The sequence below is a fragment of the Apteryx rowi genome, unplaced genomic scaffold (assembly GCF_003343035.1).
Source record: "Apteryx rowi isolate R43461 unplaced genomic scaffold, aptRow1 scaffold_65, whole genome shotgun sequence".
NCBI lineage: Eukaryota > Metazoa > Chordata > Aves > Apterygiformes > Apterygidae > Apteryx > Apteryx rowi.
The window spans coordinates 1,888,782-1,909,724 of NW_020450927.1; the positions used below are offsets into that span (position 1 = coordinate 1,888,782).

Here is a 20,943-nt window from a genome sequence, read left to right on the forward strand (position 1 = left end):
CAAAGGAAAAGCCAGCCCATGCTCTAGTCCTCCCTCAGTAGATGCGATGCATTGCCAATTAGCCCAAAATACGTTGTTAGGTAGAATCAGAATTCTACCTAGAAAGATGTTGKTTTTTTAAAAATAAAGCACGCTTACATTCTTCTTTCTTCCTACACCCTAAGCTGCTTTTGTTTTAAACCAATTTACTTCCCCCCCCCCCCATAATACATTTGCCTTTACATCCCGCTCAGTTTGAACTACCCAATTCTGCCTTTCAGCTCTCCTGTACTAGCCCAAACAACACTTGGGTTTGCAGATATCACAAACATACTTATTTAAAAGAAAAAAATGAAAAGGAAATTGGCTTTGCAAACTATTCTACGGCAAGTAGTCTTGCTCTAATCTAGAGTAAAAGGTGACACAAAGTTCCCCCCGAAGRGAAAGGGCTTTCGAGTCTTTACAGTGCAATGCCCCTCTTAAAAAATTATTTAGCAGGGAACCTTACTGTCCATCAATTATTTCCACACCACTTATGAAGAAAATTAATTTCAGATCATCTGCTATTACATGCAAGAGCTATTCCTATAAAATGAAGCTATATTCACAACGAGGCTATCTTTGATGTTGAGGGACAGTAGCTGTTCAACCAGCCTCAGAAACTGCAAGAAGGTTTTCTTTTTTAATCTATATTCTTTTATTTCTTCCTCATGCCAATTTTTGGATGTTATGTTTTTTTCAAAGTCAAAAACAACACTTGAGAAAATACATTTCATCTTTCTTGAAGCAAAAATTGTAAAAAAAGGTTTCTTGGGTTAAGGTTGCCTTCTTTGCACAACTAATGCATTTCCAAGGATTAATTATGTTGATCAAGTACACATAAGGTCATCGAGAAAATTAATGATAAAGCCCTTCCCAAAAATGCTTGGGCAAGAATCTCTCCGGGCCTTAACCTATATATAGGTTACTTTGTCCAAGCAGCTTTTATCGCATCTCTTTCACACAGAAATAAGTAACTCAATATTCAATTTATGAGTCTTGAGCTAAGCTTGTTCCTTCGTAGTCCTGTATATGTAGAACAAGTTTATGAAAAATGCACCCGAAAAATCTCAGATACCCTCTCAGGATTTAAAGTGTGACTTTTCTCTGTAAAGTCATTAAAAACACCATCRGGGATCCAACTTTTGTCCTCACAGGAATTCCCAAGACGGATTCATGCAGGCTTCAAGGAACGCTCCCTCCCGAAGGCACTGCACACTCAGCCCCGAGTCGGATGCAAACTGGTTTGTTCCTATCCCCCCTTGACAGGTGCCTATACCACGAGCTCATTTGTCCACCTCCAATATCTACCCCTCCGTCTTCCAGGCACTTGCACACAGATGTCCGAGCACCACTTTGCAAGCAAACCGGACAAGGCAAAAGGTGGAACAAAAGCAGCAGCTCTTTCTAAATCCCATCACAGCTACGGCACTAGCAGGAACCAATGCTTTCATCCCTCACTCATGCTGGCTGAAGGGATCTGTAACATGCAGATGTACTCCCTCTCAAATCTCTTGACATTTTTACAGTGAAAAAGTGCTTTTATCCTGCAAAAAACCAGCAAATGCCACATATATATACATATAGATGATAACCAGTGAGTTTAAAATCACATTACATTGAAAACCACAATGAAATTAAAAACCTGAGACTGCAATTCTTTTCACTCCTCTTTTGAAAAAAGGCACTAATAATTAACTATGCAGCTCTCAATTAAATCAGCTCTATTTCATTCGCCGCTGGCAGCGCTATCCAAAAGCACTGCAGGTATGCATGTAACTAATGATATTTAAGAAATAACAATCTCGGGCTCCCATAATTTGGGATCTGAATCCCAGACACAAAACGGCAACAGCATCTGGAGTCAGGACTAGCAAGAGGTATATGCAGTAGAAAAGGCAAAAAGTATGAGGAGCGYGAGGTCACCCTCAGACTGCCAGTTCAAAACTATGGCAACGAATGGGAGTTTGTAATAAGACAGGAAGAAGCYGTGGAGGACTGCACTTGAGTGCCAAAGCAGCAGCAGCCCATACGAGATCCACGAAAAGGTGATAAAGAAACATAAGAGATGCCTTGAGAGGCACTGAAATTTCCCATGTTTACCTCTAATTCCTGCACATTGATTCTTTGTTGCTTTTTTAAAATTAAGGTGGAGATTAAAGTCACTATTACTCTTGACAGTCAACTTCAGTAGGTGGATCTGGTTGACCAAAGCTAGCATAAGTCACAAGCAAATACATGTTTCTGTATGCAGCATACATACTCATCAAGAGACATTTTCAACTCCCCTGACCCCTGATGTATTCACATATGGGCAYGGGGAACTCCACTAAACCCAGAAACTATCATTCTCAAATGTCACCAAGGATTCCAGGAGAAAAGCTGTACTTCTCTTGAAGCGGACAGCAGAGCATCCTCATTGCTGCCTCAATACACTGTATTTGTCAATAAAAGACCAGCTGGAGTCAAGGTACAATCGGATCTTGACTACCTGTCACTGACAATGCTGCTCCAGACAGCCTCAAGCCTGACAACCACTTTCTGAACAAAATGGAAATACAGGGACTAATATTTGCTAACATCATTAATTCATTTTTTTCCACTCCCCTTTCTTCCTTTATGCATGATGTCAAGATGTATACCTTTAAATTGTTGTCAGCCATAAAAGAGACGTCGTGTTCCAGTTCAGAGGTTAACATATAATGACAGACACATTAAAAAACCCTGTCCAATGCCTCACTGACAATATCAGCTCCATCTTCTCTTCAATGAGACAGTAGCTCAAACTCACTTACAAGCTTTAACAACATTAAAGTCTAACCAAGATTGAAAAATAAAGGAGAAAGAAGATAGTTTTACCATACTAAGCATTATGGAAAAGAAAAACAGAATTACAGAGACAAACATTTACTTTGCAAGGGCCTAGGGTTTGAGTTCATCTTCTATTTTGGTCTTAAAAGTCTCCAGTGACTGCAGTATGATCCATCTCCCTTCTTGCACTTTTGGAGAGCAGGACAAGAACTACCGTTTGACAAAGGAAGAGAAGTAGTTTTCCATCAGAGGTTTGGTTTGATGGGTTAACCTCTTGCTATATACCTGAAGACAGGCCACAGATTTATTATTTTTCATCTTGGAGCCTAAGTAAGGTTTTGATAGACGTGAGACAGGCTAGCACAGACTTAACAAGACGGCAGTTCCATGGGGCCTTGCGATGACTCATTTCAACTCACCTGCCAGAACTCTGTAGTTGCGAGGTAATTTGCTATTGGCAATTAGCTCTGGGATTGAACTGGACCTAATTGCGCACAACTACTGTAGACACAGGGCAAGGGACTCCTTCTGAATCCGACAGAAGGCATGGCACAGAAGGGTCCTACAAAGATGCTGCAGAACAGCAAGAACAGCACAAGTTTCAGCTTTTTGAAGTTTTCAGCTTTAAAAAAAAGCTTTTCTTAAAATCCTAATTTGATTTAGCAAAAGAGCTAGATCTTGGGAATGCATTGTGTTTGTTGGACATCCCAATTTTATTCAGAGCAAACTGAGAACTCTGCTTGGTTAGTTCTGCGTATACAGACACACAACACACTATTTGACAAGTCGCGCGGCTGCGTTACACAGCCCATCTATCATGCCACTCTGATTCCCTCACCTATGAGGTTACACATCTCTCTCAGGCTCTTCTCTACACTCAGGCTCTTCTCTACACTATTTAAGTAAAAAAAAAGTCACTAGTAAAAGGTTCTTAACATCGAAACATTTGTCTTCAAAATTACACTGGCTAAAGGCTTGAAACAGTCAAGACTTAGCTCTGTATCATCACACAGCTTGGAAGCAAAAGAGGTGAGAAGAATTAAATGAGAGCTACGTATGAGGCCCACAAATCCAAGACTCTGCAGTGCATGGAAAAAAMTATTTTAGGTCAAGTTCAGAGGATATTCATTATATTGTTTGCTCTTCTTTCTCTGAGCCTGATGAAACTTAAGTCAGAACAGCAGCAGTACCTGGCTTTATGGGAGAGATGCAAGAAATACTGCTCCCAAAGTTTTTCTGAAGCGTTTTTTGTAGCAGAGAATACATAGCATGGAGATTTAAATCAGCATTTATTCTACATATGCCCCATAATTCACCTCCTAACGTCATCAGGAAGAATGAGTGAGAAGTTGCATCTGCACGAGAGGCACTTTTGACTTACGAACACGAGCCCCTGGCAGGATTCAGCGTTCGGGCCGGGAGACAAACTTTAATTTGCTGTGTACCAGCTTCACCGAAAGGTACCGCACGCTGCTGCCGTGGTACAAGCACCACGGGAGAACAGGGAAACCTCCTGCTCGCAAGGAACCTGTCAGCGTTCAGCAGCGACCACAGGAGCGACTGCAACCTGACCTGGCCTCGCAAGGCGACTGCGAGGCTTTGGTGGGCAACAGTGGGGTCCCCAACGGGGAACCAGGCAGCCTGGAGGCATTCCCAGCGCTGGGAATTCATGGAGGGTTGTCTGGCAGTGGCAGAAGAAGAGCTGGCCTATGGCAAAGCTCCCCAGGTGACACCTGGGAGATGCTCGGCAGTTCCAGGCTCAGCTGTCACACCAGGGCAGGCAGCATCCTAAGCCCTGCAGGCTGACATGAAGTCAAGAGTAAATCGTTGAAGTGTGCTGATTGAATTGTAATTAAGCTAGCATAGTCTCAGGTGACAAATTTTACAGAAGGCACTTTGCAGAGTTAACCCAACAGCAGACCTCAAGGCCTGCTCTGCTTGCTACAGCTTCCCCTTAATACCCTGGATTGACATTTCTGGACACAATTTGAGGAGTGAGGATGATTAGGGAGGCAACGAGAACATGTAAACTCTCCTAAAGTTTCAGTCGCTCTCCCCCTTTCTTTCGCTCTCTGTGTCACGGCCCGGCTGTCCCCCCCGGGAAGGGAACTTGGGCAGACGCTAATTGTATTTGACAGCAGCAATTACACGCAAGGCTGGAGATTAGAAGCCCATTAATTGTGTGTGCCATAATTGCTGCCGCCTTCCTTTGCTAGTTAAGGCCAGTGCCAGGAGAGTCAACGGGAGGAGGGCGAGCTCCACCCCAAATGCAGGTGGTCTGAAGACGAGGGTCCTCGGGAGGGAAGGAGGGGTCCCTCTCTCCCCAGATGGGCACGGGGGCTGCTGGCCCTGCAGCCGTGCAGGACGCTCCTTTGACATGGTGGCTACCGAGGCATGAAACGAGGACAAACAATGCGCGCTGCCAAAGGTGTTTGCCACCCGCATCCTTACTTCCCAGCTAGGCTGAACTTCACACCACTCGCAGCCGGAGGGAGGGAAGGCAAATATTAACCCTTAAGAGGCGACGCTGCTGAAGGCAAAAAGAATTTTTACTCTCCATAAAACCAGCCGCCGCATTAAAGACTTGAACAGGATTCATAAAATCCTCCCTTCTCCACTAAAAAGTAYGAACAGCTCAGCATTTCTCGCCGCTCCTCACAGGCTAGCGGAGGCCAGGCACATCCAAACAAGATAAAAATACGCCCGCGCCGAGGGCAGCCTCCCCATTAGACGCTCCTGCAGAGCCACCTTTCACGAAAGGCTAYGGTACCCTCAGCAGCGGGGGTATTAATGCCTGTCATAAACAGGCTATTTTAATATTCCTCTCTCAACAATACTTCTTGGCTGCCCGCAGCAGCTTCGGGAGCGCAGGCACATGACTCAGCACCTGGAACGTTTTCAAGAGACCACTGAGGATCTGTACAATTTGAGCAAACTGTCCTATAAAAAAACGGCAGGATGTTCCCCAGGACAATACGACTCTCTTTATATTGCAGAGACAGTTTAGTTGAGATCCCATTATGGGCTACGTTAAAAAAAAAGTTTTCTGGTGCTTTTAAATCTCATCGCAGAGTTTCCTCTTATAAATGTGATCTAGGCCAGAGGAAATATTTTCCAGGTTATATTCCAAAGATAAAAACAAATATACTATAATGTCATTGCGCTGCATAGTTAAAAATAGCTGTAATCTAAAATAGGGCCTTAAAGATTACTCATTTAGCTCTTTATAGTATAGTTTTTAATTAACTCATTATCACAGTTGGAAATTAGTAGTAAAGACAGTCAGGGGAAGGGAAATAAGTGTAAAGTGCTTAACAACATTGAGTTCTACACTCGCTAGGAGCTCTGATTTTGTATGATTCTCTGTATACATTTTAACAAACGCATGGAACAGAAAAAAATGCACAACCAAAAAACCTAATGCAGTGGTTTTCAACATCGCGTGATTTGTGGCGCTATAAAATTTTTTTTAAATGGAAATGCAGATGTGCATGGCAAATATAAGACCGACATTAGACTCACCTTTCCTCACTTCCCATGGACTTCTGCAGTAGCCTGCACATGCCTGAAGTCAGCAGAGCACAGCGTACTTGCACCCTTCCACGGTGAGGCACTCTGCAGAAACCAGGAACTTTCACACGGGTAACGCAGAGCATTACACTGGCAGTCTTGGAAGCTGTCAATCACTTCTGCCAAATTGTCCATATAAAAATCCGCAAAGACCCAGGCATAGTGGACCAAGCTTTACATACAAATACAGGCCGCACTATAATTGCTGAGTTTTGTCAGTTTAATACAAGATACTCATTTATATATAGGTTTACTAGATTTACACAGACATTTGGATGGGCAAGAAATGTATTCTGGACCAAACTGGAAACACTGTAAGGCTAAACAACAGCTTGGGTTGAAATACATGCTCTGAAGCTTGAAAGCTTAAGGCAGGCCTAACTTTTGAGAAATAAAACAGTGGTAGGGCACCAGCCCCCCTAACTCTCCCCCAACCTGCCTGTTGAAGTATTCATCCTTCATTTGCTGGAGAGATACTGGACCAGACAGCGTCACAGCAGTGACGGAGCCAATTCCTGCATTCACCAAAGGAACAGCTCCAAGACTGCTTGACCAGTGCCACTGAAATTTGTTTCCTCCAACAGAGCTGGGTCATGAAGGCAGAGGCTAGATTTATGGGCTATGCAGACAAAGAAATAACAGAACGAAGAGCTCTTCCCTGGTCTCTGTGCGTGCAGAAGAGGGTAAGGGAAGGATCAGAGCACCTCAGCGGGAACAGAAGGTTTCTGCGGTTACAGGCGTAGCCCTTTGCAGGCTCAAAGGGAAGAGCGCTGTGAAATCAYGCACAGCAGCGGGATTTGGAGGCAGCTGCCTGCCGAATAGCCCTTGGTGTCTGTGCACTCATGCTGTACCTGAGACTTCACCTGCCTTTGAGCTGGTTAACTCAGTTCAACATACTTATGGGAGGCTCCAGAGACATTTAAAGGGTGCCATCTTTTCCTATTGTAAGCCCAAGTACTAAGTCCTGGATACTACATTCTCTTTTAAAGAATAACTCTTCTTCCACCTTAAGAGAAAAATAGCATTTACAAAACATTAACCAATGTGTTAGCTAACATCTAAACAAAATCTTAATCTCCTGAAATTACATTCAATATCTCCTTGATACTTTGTGTAAAGAACAAACTAAACATAACCACTTAACCTTTTTCTAACCTGAAAAGCTGTATGTTCACTAAAGCAACAACTTGATTATTCTGTAGTTTATGCTATACACAGAACAATCACTGTTATTTTCTCCTAACTAAAAACATTTGCTGTTTTTAATCAATGCATTCTCTCTTTAAAACAAGCCTTTACAAAGTGATGTGAAGCAGCAGGGTACATGGACCCTTCCCCTGCCTGGATACCACCAACACTGCATGTCTACGACACCATGCCCAAAAATCAAGGCATTATGTACTCCACAGTAAGATACCCCCATAATTTCCATCCATGTCTCTGAATTTTTAACAGCTTCTGACACAGCAAGTTGAAAATTCTGCAACAGCTTCAATTACTTTGAAAAATAGGATTTTTTAATTAGAGGTTGCACCCTTCCCCATTTAAAACAGCCAAGCTGCCAGCAGAGCCTGGTGGTTGCTGGCCAAAACAGGAGCAAGTTTGACAAGAGGCTGCCACGTGCTCCAGCACCAGGGGAATCCAGATCGCTTCTCCTGTGTCCGCTCGATGCYGCAAGTGGGGAGACTGCCCACTCCCTACCACCCTCAAAGCCACCACCTCGCTTCCCTGCGAAGGCAGCGGGACTCAGGGGCACGGGAAATCCAGCTCCTCCGGGATTCTGGGCATCCTGGGAAGAGGCTGAGTCCACTGATGTCCAGGAGGCTCACTGCTGTTTTAGAAGCAACCTGGCCAGCAGGAAGTTAAGATTGTCCAGAAAAGGTCCTCTTGCCCTCGCGCTCCTCCCCAGCTCCCCTGCTGAGCCTTGCAGCTTCCTATTTGGTTTTTCTCCCCTTCCAAACACCCCGTTACATTCAGACTGACATTCAGGCTTCTCTGCTTTCTATCTTTGCCCAAGGCTCCTACCTACATCTCACTGCCTGCTCAGCTCCCCTCCCTCTTTAATCCTTGTGACAGCGTCCTACTTGATTCAGTTCCTCTCATTTAGCCCACAGAGCAACCTCCCCAGTCCCTAATTTTGTAACATCCCCCTAAAGCTTCATTTACCRGCTCATTTCAGCTGGTGGCATTCTGGCACGGAAAGGAATCCAATAGGAAAGTTTTGACTGTTTGAGTTACTTTTCATACCACATCACGCWGCTCTTTTCTGCTTTCAGCCTCCCATAGCCGCTTCATAAAAAGAAGGCTTTTTCAACATTTTCATTATGCCCATTTAGAGAATCAATATTGCCGATAAAGCCTGCAATGAAACCACCATATATAGCAATTAAAACCCTTCCTTGCCTTGCCAGGAGCTACCACCTCCCAAGGCAGGAACGGCAGAGGGCAATACCTGTTTGTGCCTCAGCCACAGATTCAATTCCGGAATCTCAGTTTTAGGCAAGCTCTTGGGCTTTCCCTGGAATTGAGCATCTATCCATTTTCTTCCAGTTCAGCTGTAGCAGCAGCAACCCTCAGCAGAGGATTGGCAGTGCCTTAAGCCCAATCTGGCAGTCTTCTCCGACATCCTGGATTCTGGACATCCGCTAACGGAGGGGAAGCAGCTAGGTGTCTGCTGCACGGGAAGTTGCACAATAAAACACCTTGCCTCATTCTATTACATCTTGTCACCATCAGATGCCAGCAGTGTGAATTTAAGTTTTTATCGAATTTTTTTCAGTTCCCTCTGGTACATCAGGCTAACATGCAATGTCTTAATCCAGCAGTAAGCCAGGAATCATGCTGTCTGGATGCCGTGCATATCACTGTGCTGCTGCAGCACACACGGCATCAGCAAGGCACAGCTACGGCCCTAGTTATTATTTTTCTGAATACATTTCAGACAGTACAAGATATTTTTCTGAATTAGTCAAAACAACATGATGCATATAAATTCACTGACATATTCAAAGAGAAAAATATTTCATCTTGGCTTAAACATTTAACCAAAACTACTGCACTGGCTCCAAGTGGTGGGAAAAAATGAAGAGCCCTCCAATTTCTTCCTGGTAATCACAGAAAACAACTACGGCTACATTACTGAGCGACTGCAAGAGAACATATGACGCTGCCCGCAGCACACTAATAATGTAGTACATCAGCACTGCTGTATCTGAGCTGGAAAGATTGAGGCAAACACTGTTACAAGCAAAAATTAGCCCTTGCAGAGCTAGTAAGATCCTATATTTGAGGCAGCTGAGAGAGTAAAAGGCAGCATAAATCCTTATTATTATAATTTTTCACTTTGAAGAAGTTTAGGGGTCTAGAAACATGGGCAACTGTACAAGAGCAGGATTCTAGTGAAGCTTTCAACYATGTAACTGTTTGCATTTTTGGTTTGCTTTCTAACTTCAAGCTTTGTAAAATACACACTTACAGTTTGGCACTGTTGTATTTCAATCAGTTGCTTGAATGAGGACTGCAATGTCATAAATAAAAGGTGCTAAGACCATAAATTTCCGTGGAGATGTAAAATCAAAGAGAATAAACCAACACGTTCCCAAGGGGTGGGAGACTGACACATATTCCAGCTATTAATATTTTTACTGTAAGAGGTGTGTTCATCTTTTTCACTTACACACAAGATGTTCAAGATAGAAAAAGAATTCCAAGAAACTGGAATTCTCACTCCAGATCTGGCATTTTGTTTTTGTGTGCTACAATAAAATGCAGCTGCAGAAGAGAAAAAAATTATCATTTGTCAGCTTGTCCACAGGCAAAATCCCAGACCACCACCACCACCGACAGCCCCACAAGCAGCCAGTGCTTGGAACGGCAGCTACCTGCTAGAACAAAGCACCTGCAGGACATCTCAGACAGCAGGTTCATGGCAAACCACCACCAGCTTCTGCCTCCACTGACACTGGTACAAACAGAAATTACATGGACCATTTTATTAGTCCCCTCCCTCCTTAAGGGAAAAAAAAATTCAATGGATGGTAACATTATCTTCGCAGCAGGGAGTGAGGACTTTCACTGCCCATTAACACACGCTGCTTTCCAAAGGGGCCAGTGCGAACAGGAAACGGAATTTGACTTGCCACAAAACGCAGCAGCCTGTACAGCAGAGCTGGTGGGCAGCACACTGCTCCCAACTTCGTACGCCAGACTGGAGCTTTCTTGCGCAATATAAAACTGATAAACGTAGTTACACGTGCAAAGACAGGGACAGAGAAGTAGCAAATGACCTATGCGCAGTTTTGTTTACAAGTAGGATCTAAAGTGAGCAATGCAAAAATAAAATAATGAAGCATTAAAATGCATTGCTTGTGAGAAGGTGCAGAGAGGCAAGGGATGCAACATCATTTACCCGCACTGCAAAAGCACTGGGAAATTTAGTTAGTGTTCATAATGTGGTATTGTACTGTCTCATGCAAGAGGAAAAACAAAACATCTGTTTGCTAGTGAATAAAGAAGTTGGCTCTGAAGGTATTCTCCAAAAGCCAAACATCAAGGTTTAACTTGCACAGTTAATAAACTGCTGTATTTCCAATTTGGATAAAACAAAACAGGTCATCTTTGCCTGCAGTCTTGCACGTACAAGGTAGGTATGTATGAACCGTGAGCTTTCGCCAGCCAAGCACAGCACGGATTGCTCTCTCCCAGAGGAAGCTGCCCCTACCGCTAACTCCACGCGCTTGTGCGCTAGAGACAGTCCCCCGCCCGGCTGGSAAGAACAGCAGGGCAGACAAATCGCTCCGTGTGTTAAGATCTCGTCCTCTCAGCACGTGTACTAAACTAACACATAACCCAAGCTGGATAAAAAAGCAACTCCACAGTTTGCAAGCCCACCTAAAACTGAAGGATGCTGCAGTCTCTCAAATGCCCCAAAGCCAGGAGCCTGGGGGGAGACTGTAGCAGGCTGTTTGTTTTTATTTTTTWAAATAATTTCTAATGTTTTCTTCTGTTAAAAGAATTAAAAATACTTTTTTCTTTTTTTAATGGAGGAAGAATTTGAGTTAGAGGTTACAAATTAYTTCAGTGATCTGCTTCTTCCAATGTGGTCATTAGAGCTTTCAAAATATACAGGAAAGCTCATTTTGTTTTTCAACATGTTGATACAAATTTTATTAAGAATAATTGTTAACATTTGGGTAACCCCTCCCCCCAATTTACTGAAAGTGAATTGACACACAAAGACATATATAAAAGAAATGCAAAGGGCAAAGAAGCAAGACAACGACAGCGCTGGACGCGGCTCCTCTCCCCGATGGGGCTGCATCAGCAAGGCACAAGGCAGCAAGCTTTAAGGAGCGCAGCCGTAATTCTACTAGTCCACACTTTACACATTACAATTAAATCACTTTTATATTAAAAAGAAATAAATTCACTATTTTCAAAGGTTTTGGCCTCAAAGCGTACCGAGCCATAAATTGAGACCTTTATCCAAATTAAGTGCATGCTAGGTATGTGAATACACTGCTGACCGTGACAGGTAGAGGAGACCCAAGCAGATCTTTTCCTGCCGGCTCTTCCCATCCCCCTCGTAATCCTGCCCACACCGCTCTGCTTCTCCTTCCCAACCACAAACAGTGGCTGCTCGGACAGATTATCAAGGGAGACATCTGTTTGCCTGACAGACAAAACAGGAAAACAGGACGGGTGCTCTCATTTTGTTTACGGACCACAGTTTTTCCCAATGCAATTCTTTTACTTAATTTCCAGAAGAAATTCTGTCTGCCTGGAGWACTAACCAAGAAATCTGCAGATTTAGGCCTGAAACTGCAGGGTGATTTATCCATCTGCTAATGTAATTCTTAGAAGTTGATCTAATATAAAACCTGCAAACTGCAAAAGAGCAAAGCTTGTTGCTCCAGCCAGATATGAACAGGCAAAATTTGAGCACCAAGGCCAAGTTTAAGAAAAATTCAGGTTTGGATTTCAAAATGCCTAATTTGACATATTTGGATACAGAGCTTGCATTTGATTTACTACAGAAATTCTAAGCTGGCTTGGAGGTATAACTTAAATATAAGATGCTCATCAATTTAAGTCAAATGTTTAAGTATTTCAATAATACCTGATGCAACCTACAAAAACATACACACAAACCACTGGGCAAATCTAGAAATTGGTTCTCCTGCCTTTCACTGTATCCTTGAAATGCAAATTCCTTTTCACACCTTTTAGTTTCTCCAAACTTGCCTGTTGCATTTAAAATGTGACAGAGAAAGGTTATTTGACCAGCAACAGAAAGAAGCCGGGACTGAGCCAGCCCTGTGCTTACACAGCAGAGCACCCGCCTTAGCAAATATTGCCCCCTGCAGCACCTCCTGCAGAAACACTCGCTGACCACCGGCCAAAGAAATCTGCTTTATTCCTGCAGGCTCTCCTTTATACTGGGCTGCGCTGAGCCCGCAGCGACGCCGCTTTGGCCATTTTGTTCATTCGCAAGTTCGTTTTAGTTTTTACGAGACAGGCTGCCTACTCGCCAGTGAGCCTCTCCTGGCCGCTCTAAATACCGGGACTCTGCTCACGCACTAACGCAGCAGTAGTGGTATTTTCCTCCTCTTGACTACTTGGTCACAGAGCACAGAAAGCTTCCTCCACCCAGACAAGGCACAGGGCAGCAACTGAAAAACACAAGCACGTCTCTTCACTGTAAGCGTTAGCACTGGCGTTTCGAACCTCTAAGAGCTTAGGAAAGAGGTTTGGTGAACGTCTAGTTTCCTTGAACTCAAGCTCTTYCTGCTTTCCCTTAGAAATGCGTCTGTGCTGTTCAGATTCCCAAGACAGAACTTCCTTGTTACACAGYAGAAATCTTACTTTGCGCATTATTGTGGAAGCCTATTCACAAGCTAGCCGAGCATAAGTTAAAGTGACCTTTTTTTTATTATACAGGTAGAAAACCATCAAGTCCTCCTGAGAATTTCAGCAGTCAAAGTGGATAGAAAGAAGGCCTCTGCAAGGGTTGGGGGAAGGATGCCACCGAAGTTAGCGGGGTGACAAGTTGTTGTGGCTGGAACTGGTAAATGTGCAATGTAAGAAATAGCAAGAGGAAATATTTAGCATCAAGAGATGCCAAAACCGTAATCAGCAAATGGAAGGCTAAAACTGATGAGCAAATCTGGATGCTTTTTTATTATTTATTTTTACTGTTTAAACTGTGCCATATAATCATCTTGCTATAAGAAACAATCAGTAACAGCTAACTGCCTCCCTGCGGTATCATGTACACACCTCTGCCCACGCACCCCGTGAAATAAGCTCAGTTGAAGAGAGATTCGTACAACGCTGCTGAGACAAAGAGGTCCTCCCCTGTTCCTGCCTCTGAACAGTCAGTGCCTGCGGATACAGCAAATTCCCAYGTCAGTTTGAGGTTTGAAAAATGTGGATTTCAGTTCGTGACTAACTCACCAAAAACCAGCGCCGACACTGTAAAACAACGTAACAATAGGTATTGCAGAACCAGGGTGAGAGAGAGGTGTCAGAGAAGAACGTACACGTAGGCAAAAATCTATAGGGGGCTGGCAGGGAGAACAGACGAGTATCATTGCCAAATTCAGAAGCACATCAGCAAAAGCCACAGAAAGCAACATGTTTGAAGCACCATTTGCTGCCAGTAAAGCAGGAAGATGGCAGGTACAAGCCGAGAAGCAGCCAGGACACACACACTCACACACACACACTCTCTAAAGGACCCAAAGCAGTCTGCTGATGGCATGAAACCCTTCTATTTAAGAACAGAGAATACAAAAGAATTGCTTCATAAATTATTCTCTGTTCTGGGGAAAGAGTGAGTAGACTTGAAGGACAGGTGATGTCTCTGAAATATGTAAATACAGCTGAGCTGGTCCAAGCAATTACCTTCCCACTGCCTGGAACTTGAGACTAAAAGGAATGACTCACAAGAAAGGAACAAGAAACAAAAGGTGCTAAAAGGTAGAAGATGACAAGGAACATGGCATCAAGAGGAGAATGGAGACAGGCATGGAAGAGTTCAGTCCTGATGCTCCTGCTCGCAACTGTTRTGGGGAAAAGGACCAAAACAACACAAGACATAGGAAGACCATACTAACATAGGAAGGCCCGAATGCAAATGATCCACAAAAGCAGGCAATTGCGGTAACTCATGTCACTTCAATATTCTTCAGGTTATCTGCTGTTTTAAAGATATCCCAGCAAACAGAATTGCTGAAAATAAATGCAATRTGATCATTTCTTTCCAGGTCTCAGACAGTCCTGAAAGAAAAAAGTAGGYATGACCATATCAGACGGCCTGCTAGTGGCTAGGGATGAAGTAAAACTAAACACTTTGGAAACGGCCACAGACGTGCCACCGTTGTCAAAAGCAGCATTCAAGCWCCAGAGAGCAGAGAAGAGCCACGGCCATTGCCTCTCCCGTTCAGCTGTCTCCCAAGAAAGTTCAGGTGCTCCAGCTTCCAGGCAGGAGCAGGAGGAAGCAGATCAGATTTTGGCTGTTACAGGTGTTCTCAGCTGCTTCTGAGCATTCATGTCGAGATGCTCCTACTACACTATATCAGAACACATCCACTTTGTTTTTCAGCTGGAACAAGCAAAGCGAGACTGCTAAATTACAGCAATTACAGTCTGATGGTGAAAGTGTACTAATACAGAAACTGCAAAGYGAACATGAAAGACTGAATCAGTGAAGAATCAAGAAAAGGGAAAGAAGAAGAATGAAGAACTGGATCTAAGGGGACTGCATAAGAAATATTGCATTTARTTCCATGCCACTTATTAACAAAAATACTGACAATCTGAAGTCTGCAGAACAGCAGCAAATCTACTAGGTTTCAGGGGGTGGAGGAACAGAGGAGATAAGGCGTTTCCAAGCTTTAAGTTTTGCATACTTAGCATTAAGGGATAAAGACATTAAAAACCCTTTGCAAATATATGATACAGGAGACTGAGGAAAATTTAAGACAATATACAAGAACAACTTTAAGGGATAAGATGAAATGCTGAAGAGAAAATACAAAGGTAGTATCGGGAAGGTTTCCAATAGCCAAAYTCATGAACATGCACAATGAGAAATTCAACAACTTCTTACTCTATTATTTATGATCCATAATGATCCAAAAGCTAGACTTTTCAAATTTGTGCTCTGCACTGCTTTTATCCAAACACTATTTCATTCGTAATCTACTAACCATAAGAAAAATTCCAAGTATCCCAGCAGAGGAACATATAAAGAAGAGACAACGATAGTGACCAAGCACCTTGTAATGTTCCCACGTGTCTTATCTATAAATTCAATTTGAAATTTGAAGACTAATACAGCTATCATTCTATCGCCATCCCCTGACCAAGGTATCTCCATCATTTTAAAGAACAGAGCTCCCTCTCGTGGCTCCAGGAAGGAGGATTTGGTAAACTGAAGTAGTGCAGCAGGAGACAGATCAGGGAATGAGAGAACTGATAGGATTTTGGTTGCATAAAAGTGAAATTAAAAGGAAATATAGTAGAAAGGATGGGTGATTTCTTTGAAAGAAAGCAATGTCACCTGTACTTTAATGCTAACTTTTAACTTACATTTGCTGCTATTGTCACTTTCTCTGTTAGGCCTTTCTGGAGATGATCAAATTCCTTCAATGTAAAGCTCTCGGACCTCTTCAGCAGATCTCTAGCTCAGCCACAGGCAAAGCAGAGGAAAAGAAAAATAGTCAGGATACRAAATGTGGCACCTGTGTGCTGGTGAATGGACAGTAAACCAGATAATGCCCTACAAATTTTCCTCGGCATTTTGACTCCATGCGCTGAGACTGCACACCGATTGAAATATTGCAACAAAAAGTAATTGAAAAAAGAAACCCACATTTCTTTAAATCAGTGACTGAAGGGGTTTCAGTACTAGGAAATAACAAACCTGAGACACACGCAACCACTTGAGTGAAACCATTCACACCACCTCAGCCCCGCCACCTTCGCAGAAACTTCTGCTCAAGCTCTGCCTTTATTCTCTCCTCCTGCAAACCCATACTGCTTGCATCAGAAACGTAAGAAGGGAGGAAGGAACAATACATGGAAAAGCATAAGATTCACAKCCAAGAAGCTGATGCAGTAGCTTTTTCCCGCATGGTCTGCTTTCTGTCTAGCCCTGGGGACAGGCGTCTGCGAGGAGGACAGTGACGGGAAGAAACACACACACACGCAATCATTCTTTGCAGTAGGGAAAGGGAGGAGCCGCACCGCAAACCATCCTCTGCCAGCTATACGGCTGCACTGAAAAAAGTTTAAAGACTAACAGATTATTCCACTTTCCTAGATGATGGATTTGTAACCTGAGGGTAACACCCGTGAAAATAAATACTTCTCTGAAGCAAGAAACTGAAAAGAGTACCCAAAGGCACACTTGTCACCACACAYGGGAAAACATCTTTTTACAAACAGAAGCTCTACCCATAAAAGTTCAGGAAAGTATTTTTCATCATTGTTTTGTGAATATTCAAGATATTTCAGCTTATGCTGCTAGGTACTTTGCTCATTCAAGATCTTGCCTGGATGCTTTTTAAATCATTCTATTTCTGATAATATTTTCATATTATATGAGCATTTTAATTGGACAAGAATTTACACTGCATGTGCCTAGCTTTTGCTAACTGCACTGTACAGCATATAAAACTATTTTTCCTCAAGGGTATTAAAACAGTTTTCTCCAACAAAACCTCTTTGCTGCAAAAACAGCATCAGCCCCACGTATCGTGAGCCACTGAAGAAATAACAAGTACTCTAAGACCCTGGAACAGCATCAGACGGCAACTGAGAATCAAGTTCTTGATTCAAAGGCTTGTGATCACACAAAATTTTGCTTCCAAGGTGCAGGACCAACAGAACAATCAATCTTCTACCACAAAAAAGAAAATAGCATGCGTTCAACATTTTGCTATTAGTACAGTATCTCCATTCTACTTCCAATTAAAGGAAATATTTTTCTAAAGAACAATCCTCTTAAAAAATTAAATAAAATTGGTATATAAACAGGGAAATAACCTTAAACATCCAATATGGTAACAAACTTGGTAGATGAAAGACAGATTAATTAAACTGACAGTACAATCTCCCTATAACAAACACATACAGGACCTACAAATGCAATTGTTATGTTGGAGTACCTAATCATAATCAGATTTGGTAATTTGCTGCATCAAAACAAAAAGGAAAGATTTYCAGAATTGATCATTCAGTTCACGTTACTTTTATGAAGATTACTTTGTATTGATCAACATTTAAGTAGTAGTTGAAAAGAGAAAGATGAGAAAAGGATAAGAAGTATCTTTACATGCCAAATACAGCATGAACCGATAAAAGCAAAATAAATTAGATCACTATAGCCAAATCAACCCTGTGCATGCGCTCATTGTAATGTGGATAATTACAAACGAAAAAGATGGTCCTTCAGGCCTCAATCATAATAAAAGGGGAATTTTAAAAATTAATTTCATCTTCAATCTGCTAAAAATGAAGTTTCCCATACAGCAATTAAAATCTGTGTGAAGCTGAACCCTTGTTAGTTTTACAAAGAGACAAATACTGGTTGTTTTTTGAACAGTATTTTCAGGTTTTCTACCTCAGGAGTCCAACTGGGGTCCAGTTTTTTCACTGTGGCAATGTACTCCTGCATAGCTTGATGAGGACTGGAGTCTCCCAGAGCTTTCCAGGCTTCCCTAGGAGAAAGAGCAAAATACCAGTAAGTCACTCAAAGACAGTACAATGTGTTTTTATACTGTTATCAGTGRCACACCGTGATCAGATTCATCTACATGCTTTCAGGGGTGTAAAGCCATCTTTCATTCAGTTTGAAAGGGTCGACATCTCGGCCAAGCCATGAACGGCTACCACCAGCGCAATGCTCTGCTACAAAAGAATCTTTCAGGGGATCTCAATTCAGGCCAGAATGTATTTTGTGTTCACAAAGCAAAGTTGTTCTATAAAGCTGTAGTTATTTTCACAAAATTTTCATCGTATGCAGACAATTCCAGATGAACAAGGTAAATGTAAGAGTCTGATATTTCATGTCTGCATCCGTCGGAGCAGCAAGTGACTCAGGTCGAAAACCCTGACCTGATTGCCTGTCTCTCTCACATCCCAGGCCTGCACCCCGATGACGCCAATGTACCTCTAACCACACTGGAAGAACTACATTTTTGTGACAACATTTCTGTATTAAAGATTTCAAAACCATTGCAGTGGCAGACTCTCAGAATTGACATCCTCTAGTCAGGTTTGCCTTCTATTAACACAGGAGACAAGATGCAACAAAAAGTTGAGCCAGAAACTGCTAGGAATTACAAGGATTTCCTCTTACCATTTCTGCTTTCCCTCAAAATCGAAGAAGCTTGGCTTCGGAGTGTTACAGGTTCCAAATTTGACCTAAAGAAAAGAAATTATTTTGTGTTAGAACAAACGTGAGGGAATGGAACTCCCATAAGGAAATACTGGGCTCTAATGGTTTCTGGATAATTTTATTCTTGTGCCAGATGAAGGTTTTTGGAGGGAAGGGAAAGAACTGAAACACCAAACTCTCAACTCCTTTTTACCCTCATTTTAGCTCTCTCTCTCTCTGTTATTAGCACCTCTGCGTCCTAATGTTTGCTTTGTGTGATGCAAGGGAAGCAGTTTTGATATGCAGCTCATTTCTTTTGCATGCATTACCCAACAGGGATAACCAGCGAGTGATTTCTCACTCAGTGTTATGTTTATTACCAGCCAAATGCCTCATCCTCCACCAGGCTCCAGAAAAAAATCGGTTGATTAGAGTTTCTGCAGAGATGATTATTCATGAAGGATGAAATTCACCTGCTTCTGCACAAAGCTCAAGTAAACAGACTTTGCTTAATTATTTTCAAGGTGCTGTGGAAGGCAAGGGAACAAGCGCAAAGTCAAGGAATGCCAAACAGTTTCTGAACTTGCTCCAAGGCATCTGGCTGCATAGGAAGCACTAAAGGAGAGAAACGAGTCGAGGCCTGAGCAGAAATGCCTGAGATGAAACAGTCTGTCAGAATCAGGYCACAAATTAAAATGTGGAAAGGGAGAAATAAGAGAGAGAAACAATACAAGGAAGCGAGGGAACGAGCCAGTATTAATGGATACCTGTAACCTGAGATGGGAAGTAAACACCGCTGAAGGAGAGAGGATGAGATACACGAAGGGAGTGCACACACCGCCTACGCGCAACTGCTGGGGCTCAGTTCTAGCTCAGAAAGGTCAAAACTGAGAAGTATCCAAACCCATCTGTGCAAAAGAGTCCTTATACATGGACTTAGTGCCAGTGGGAACTGGACGGGTCTCCACAGGATGGCATACTGGTGTGACAAATACAAAGCCATTTCTCTCATTTCAGTCTAGCAGCTACATCTCTGTAGTCAGCTCAGCCACATAGGGGGACACGGAGGATTCACAGGGCGAACTGCCGCCTGGGGCTCCAAAGGCACCACCACACTGCGACGGCGAGGCCAGTGCCAACGAGGGCCTCAAGAACAGCACAACGATAACGGCGAGATCTGGGTTACAGCATGACTTTCAAGAAAGTTAGCTCAGGAGAACTGATAAAGGAACGTGCCTCTGTCCCTGTCCGGAACAGGCAGTGACCATGGGTCAGGACTCGCCAGATCTGGAGGTTATCAGTGCCCCTTTCTCCTAGCAAATAAAGCCCTCTGCACGCACGTAATGCTGGTAAACAAATCTAACTGAAACACAAATACGATTGTGAGACAGAATGGATTTACCCAGTGCATGGATTCTTTTTATATCCACTTTCCTAAGGAAAGTGCTTAAGTATCCTGCAGGGATAACRCTACATCGCAGGAGCCATTTGTAGAATGACGTTCCTCTAATCGCCCACAACTCATTCCCTCAAACGCAGGCTGCCAGCTAACGCAGGCTCCCACGCCAGAGCCCAGCTCGGAGCCACCGCTCCAGAGGGAGCAATGCCCTCGAAGGCCGCCGTCCCAGCGAGCCTCCCCGGCGCAGGCAAAGCCCCGCGCGGAGAAAACCCGGCAAGGATGGGAGGTTTAAGCAAACGTGAAGCAGCGCACCCACCTGCTCTGGTCCGGCGGCAGGGAAAGGCTGCCGGCCACGCGTTTGGTTAGCCAAGCAAAACCAGGCGGCGTTCAACAGATCATGATCCACGCTCCAGCGTTCAGGCAGGTGAAGTGCTTAAATCAACGAACAATTCTGCACCTTAACAGGGCAGGGATTTTACGCGGAGGATGGAATCATTAATCAGGCTTTAAAGAGGGCACGCCCACGCTGAGAGATATTTATTAGTTCCACTGTGTTTTTATTTGAAGTGTTACAGAGGATATGAGTGACTGTAACTGAAATYAGTTTTCTGTACAGCTGACCGTCTCCTAGAAAGCAATCCATTCAGATAAGAACATCGTAGCCTTAAAAAAAAAAAGTTTCATGCAAAAAATGGGAGAAAGGACTAGCAACGGTTAAGTCCTATAAATCAGTCATGATTCACCTTGTATTACAAATGTT

At 43.2% G+C, this 20,943-nt stretch overlaps 1 protein-coding gene across 14 annotated transcripts in view; it reads right to left on the reverse strand.

The window, feature by feature from the left end:
- Positions 1 to 18,867, reverse strand: part of ACBD6 (acyl-CoA binding domain containing 6) — an 84,055-nt gene extending 65,188 nt beyond the window's left edge. For 13 of the 14 annotated variants that reach the window (XR_003256472.1, XR_003256471.1, XR_003256470.1 and 10 more), the window contains exons 1-2: positions 18,767 to 18,867; positions 18,029 to 18,125 (exon numbers count right to left, since the gene is read on the reverse strand). Coding sequence is in view for 11 of the 14 variants with exons in the window: in XM_026084640.1 (XP_025940425.1) it covers positions 18,029 to 18,082 (54 nt within the window). In the remaining 3 variants the exon portion in view is untranslated. Of the gene's footprint in view, positions 1 to 18,028; positions 18,126 to 18,766 lie in introns of those variants that run through there. The other variant, XM_026084642.1, reaches the window with a different exon arrangement.
- Positions 18,868 to 20,943: the final 2,076 nt, after the last annotated feature.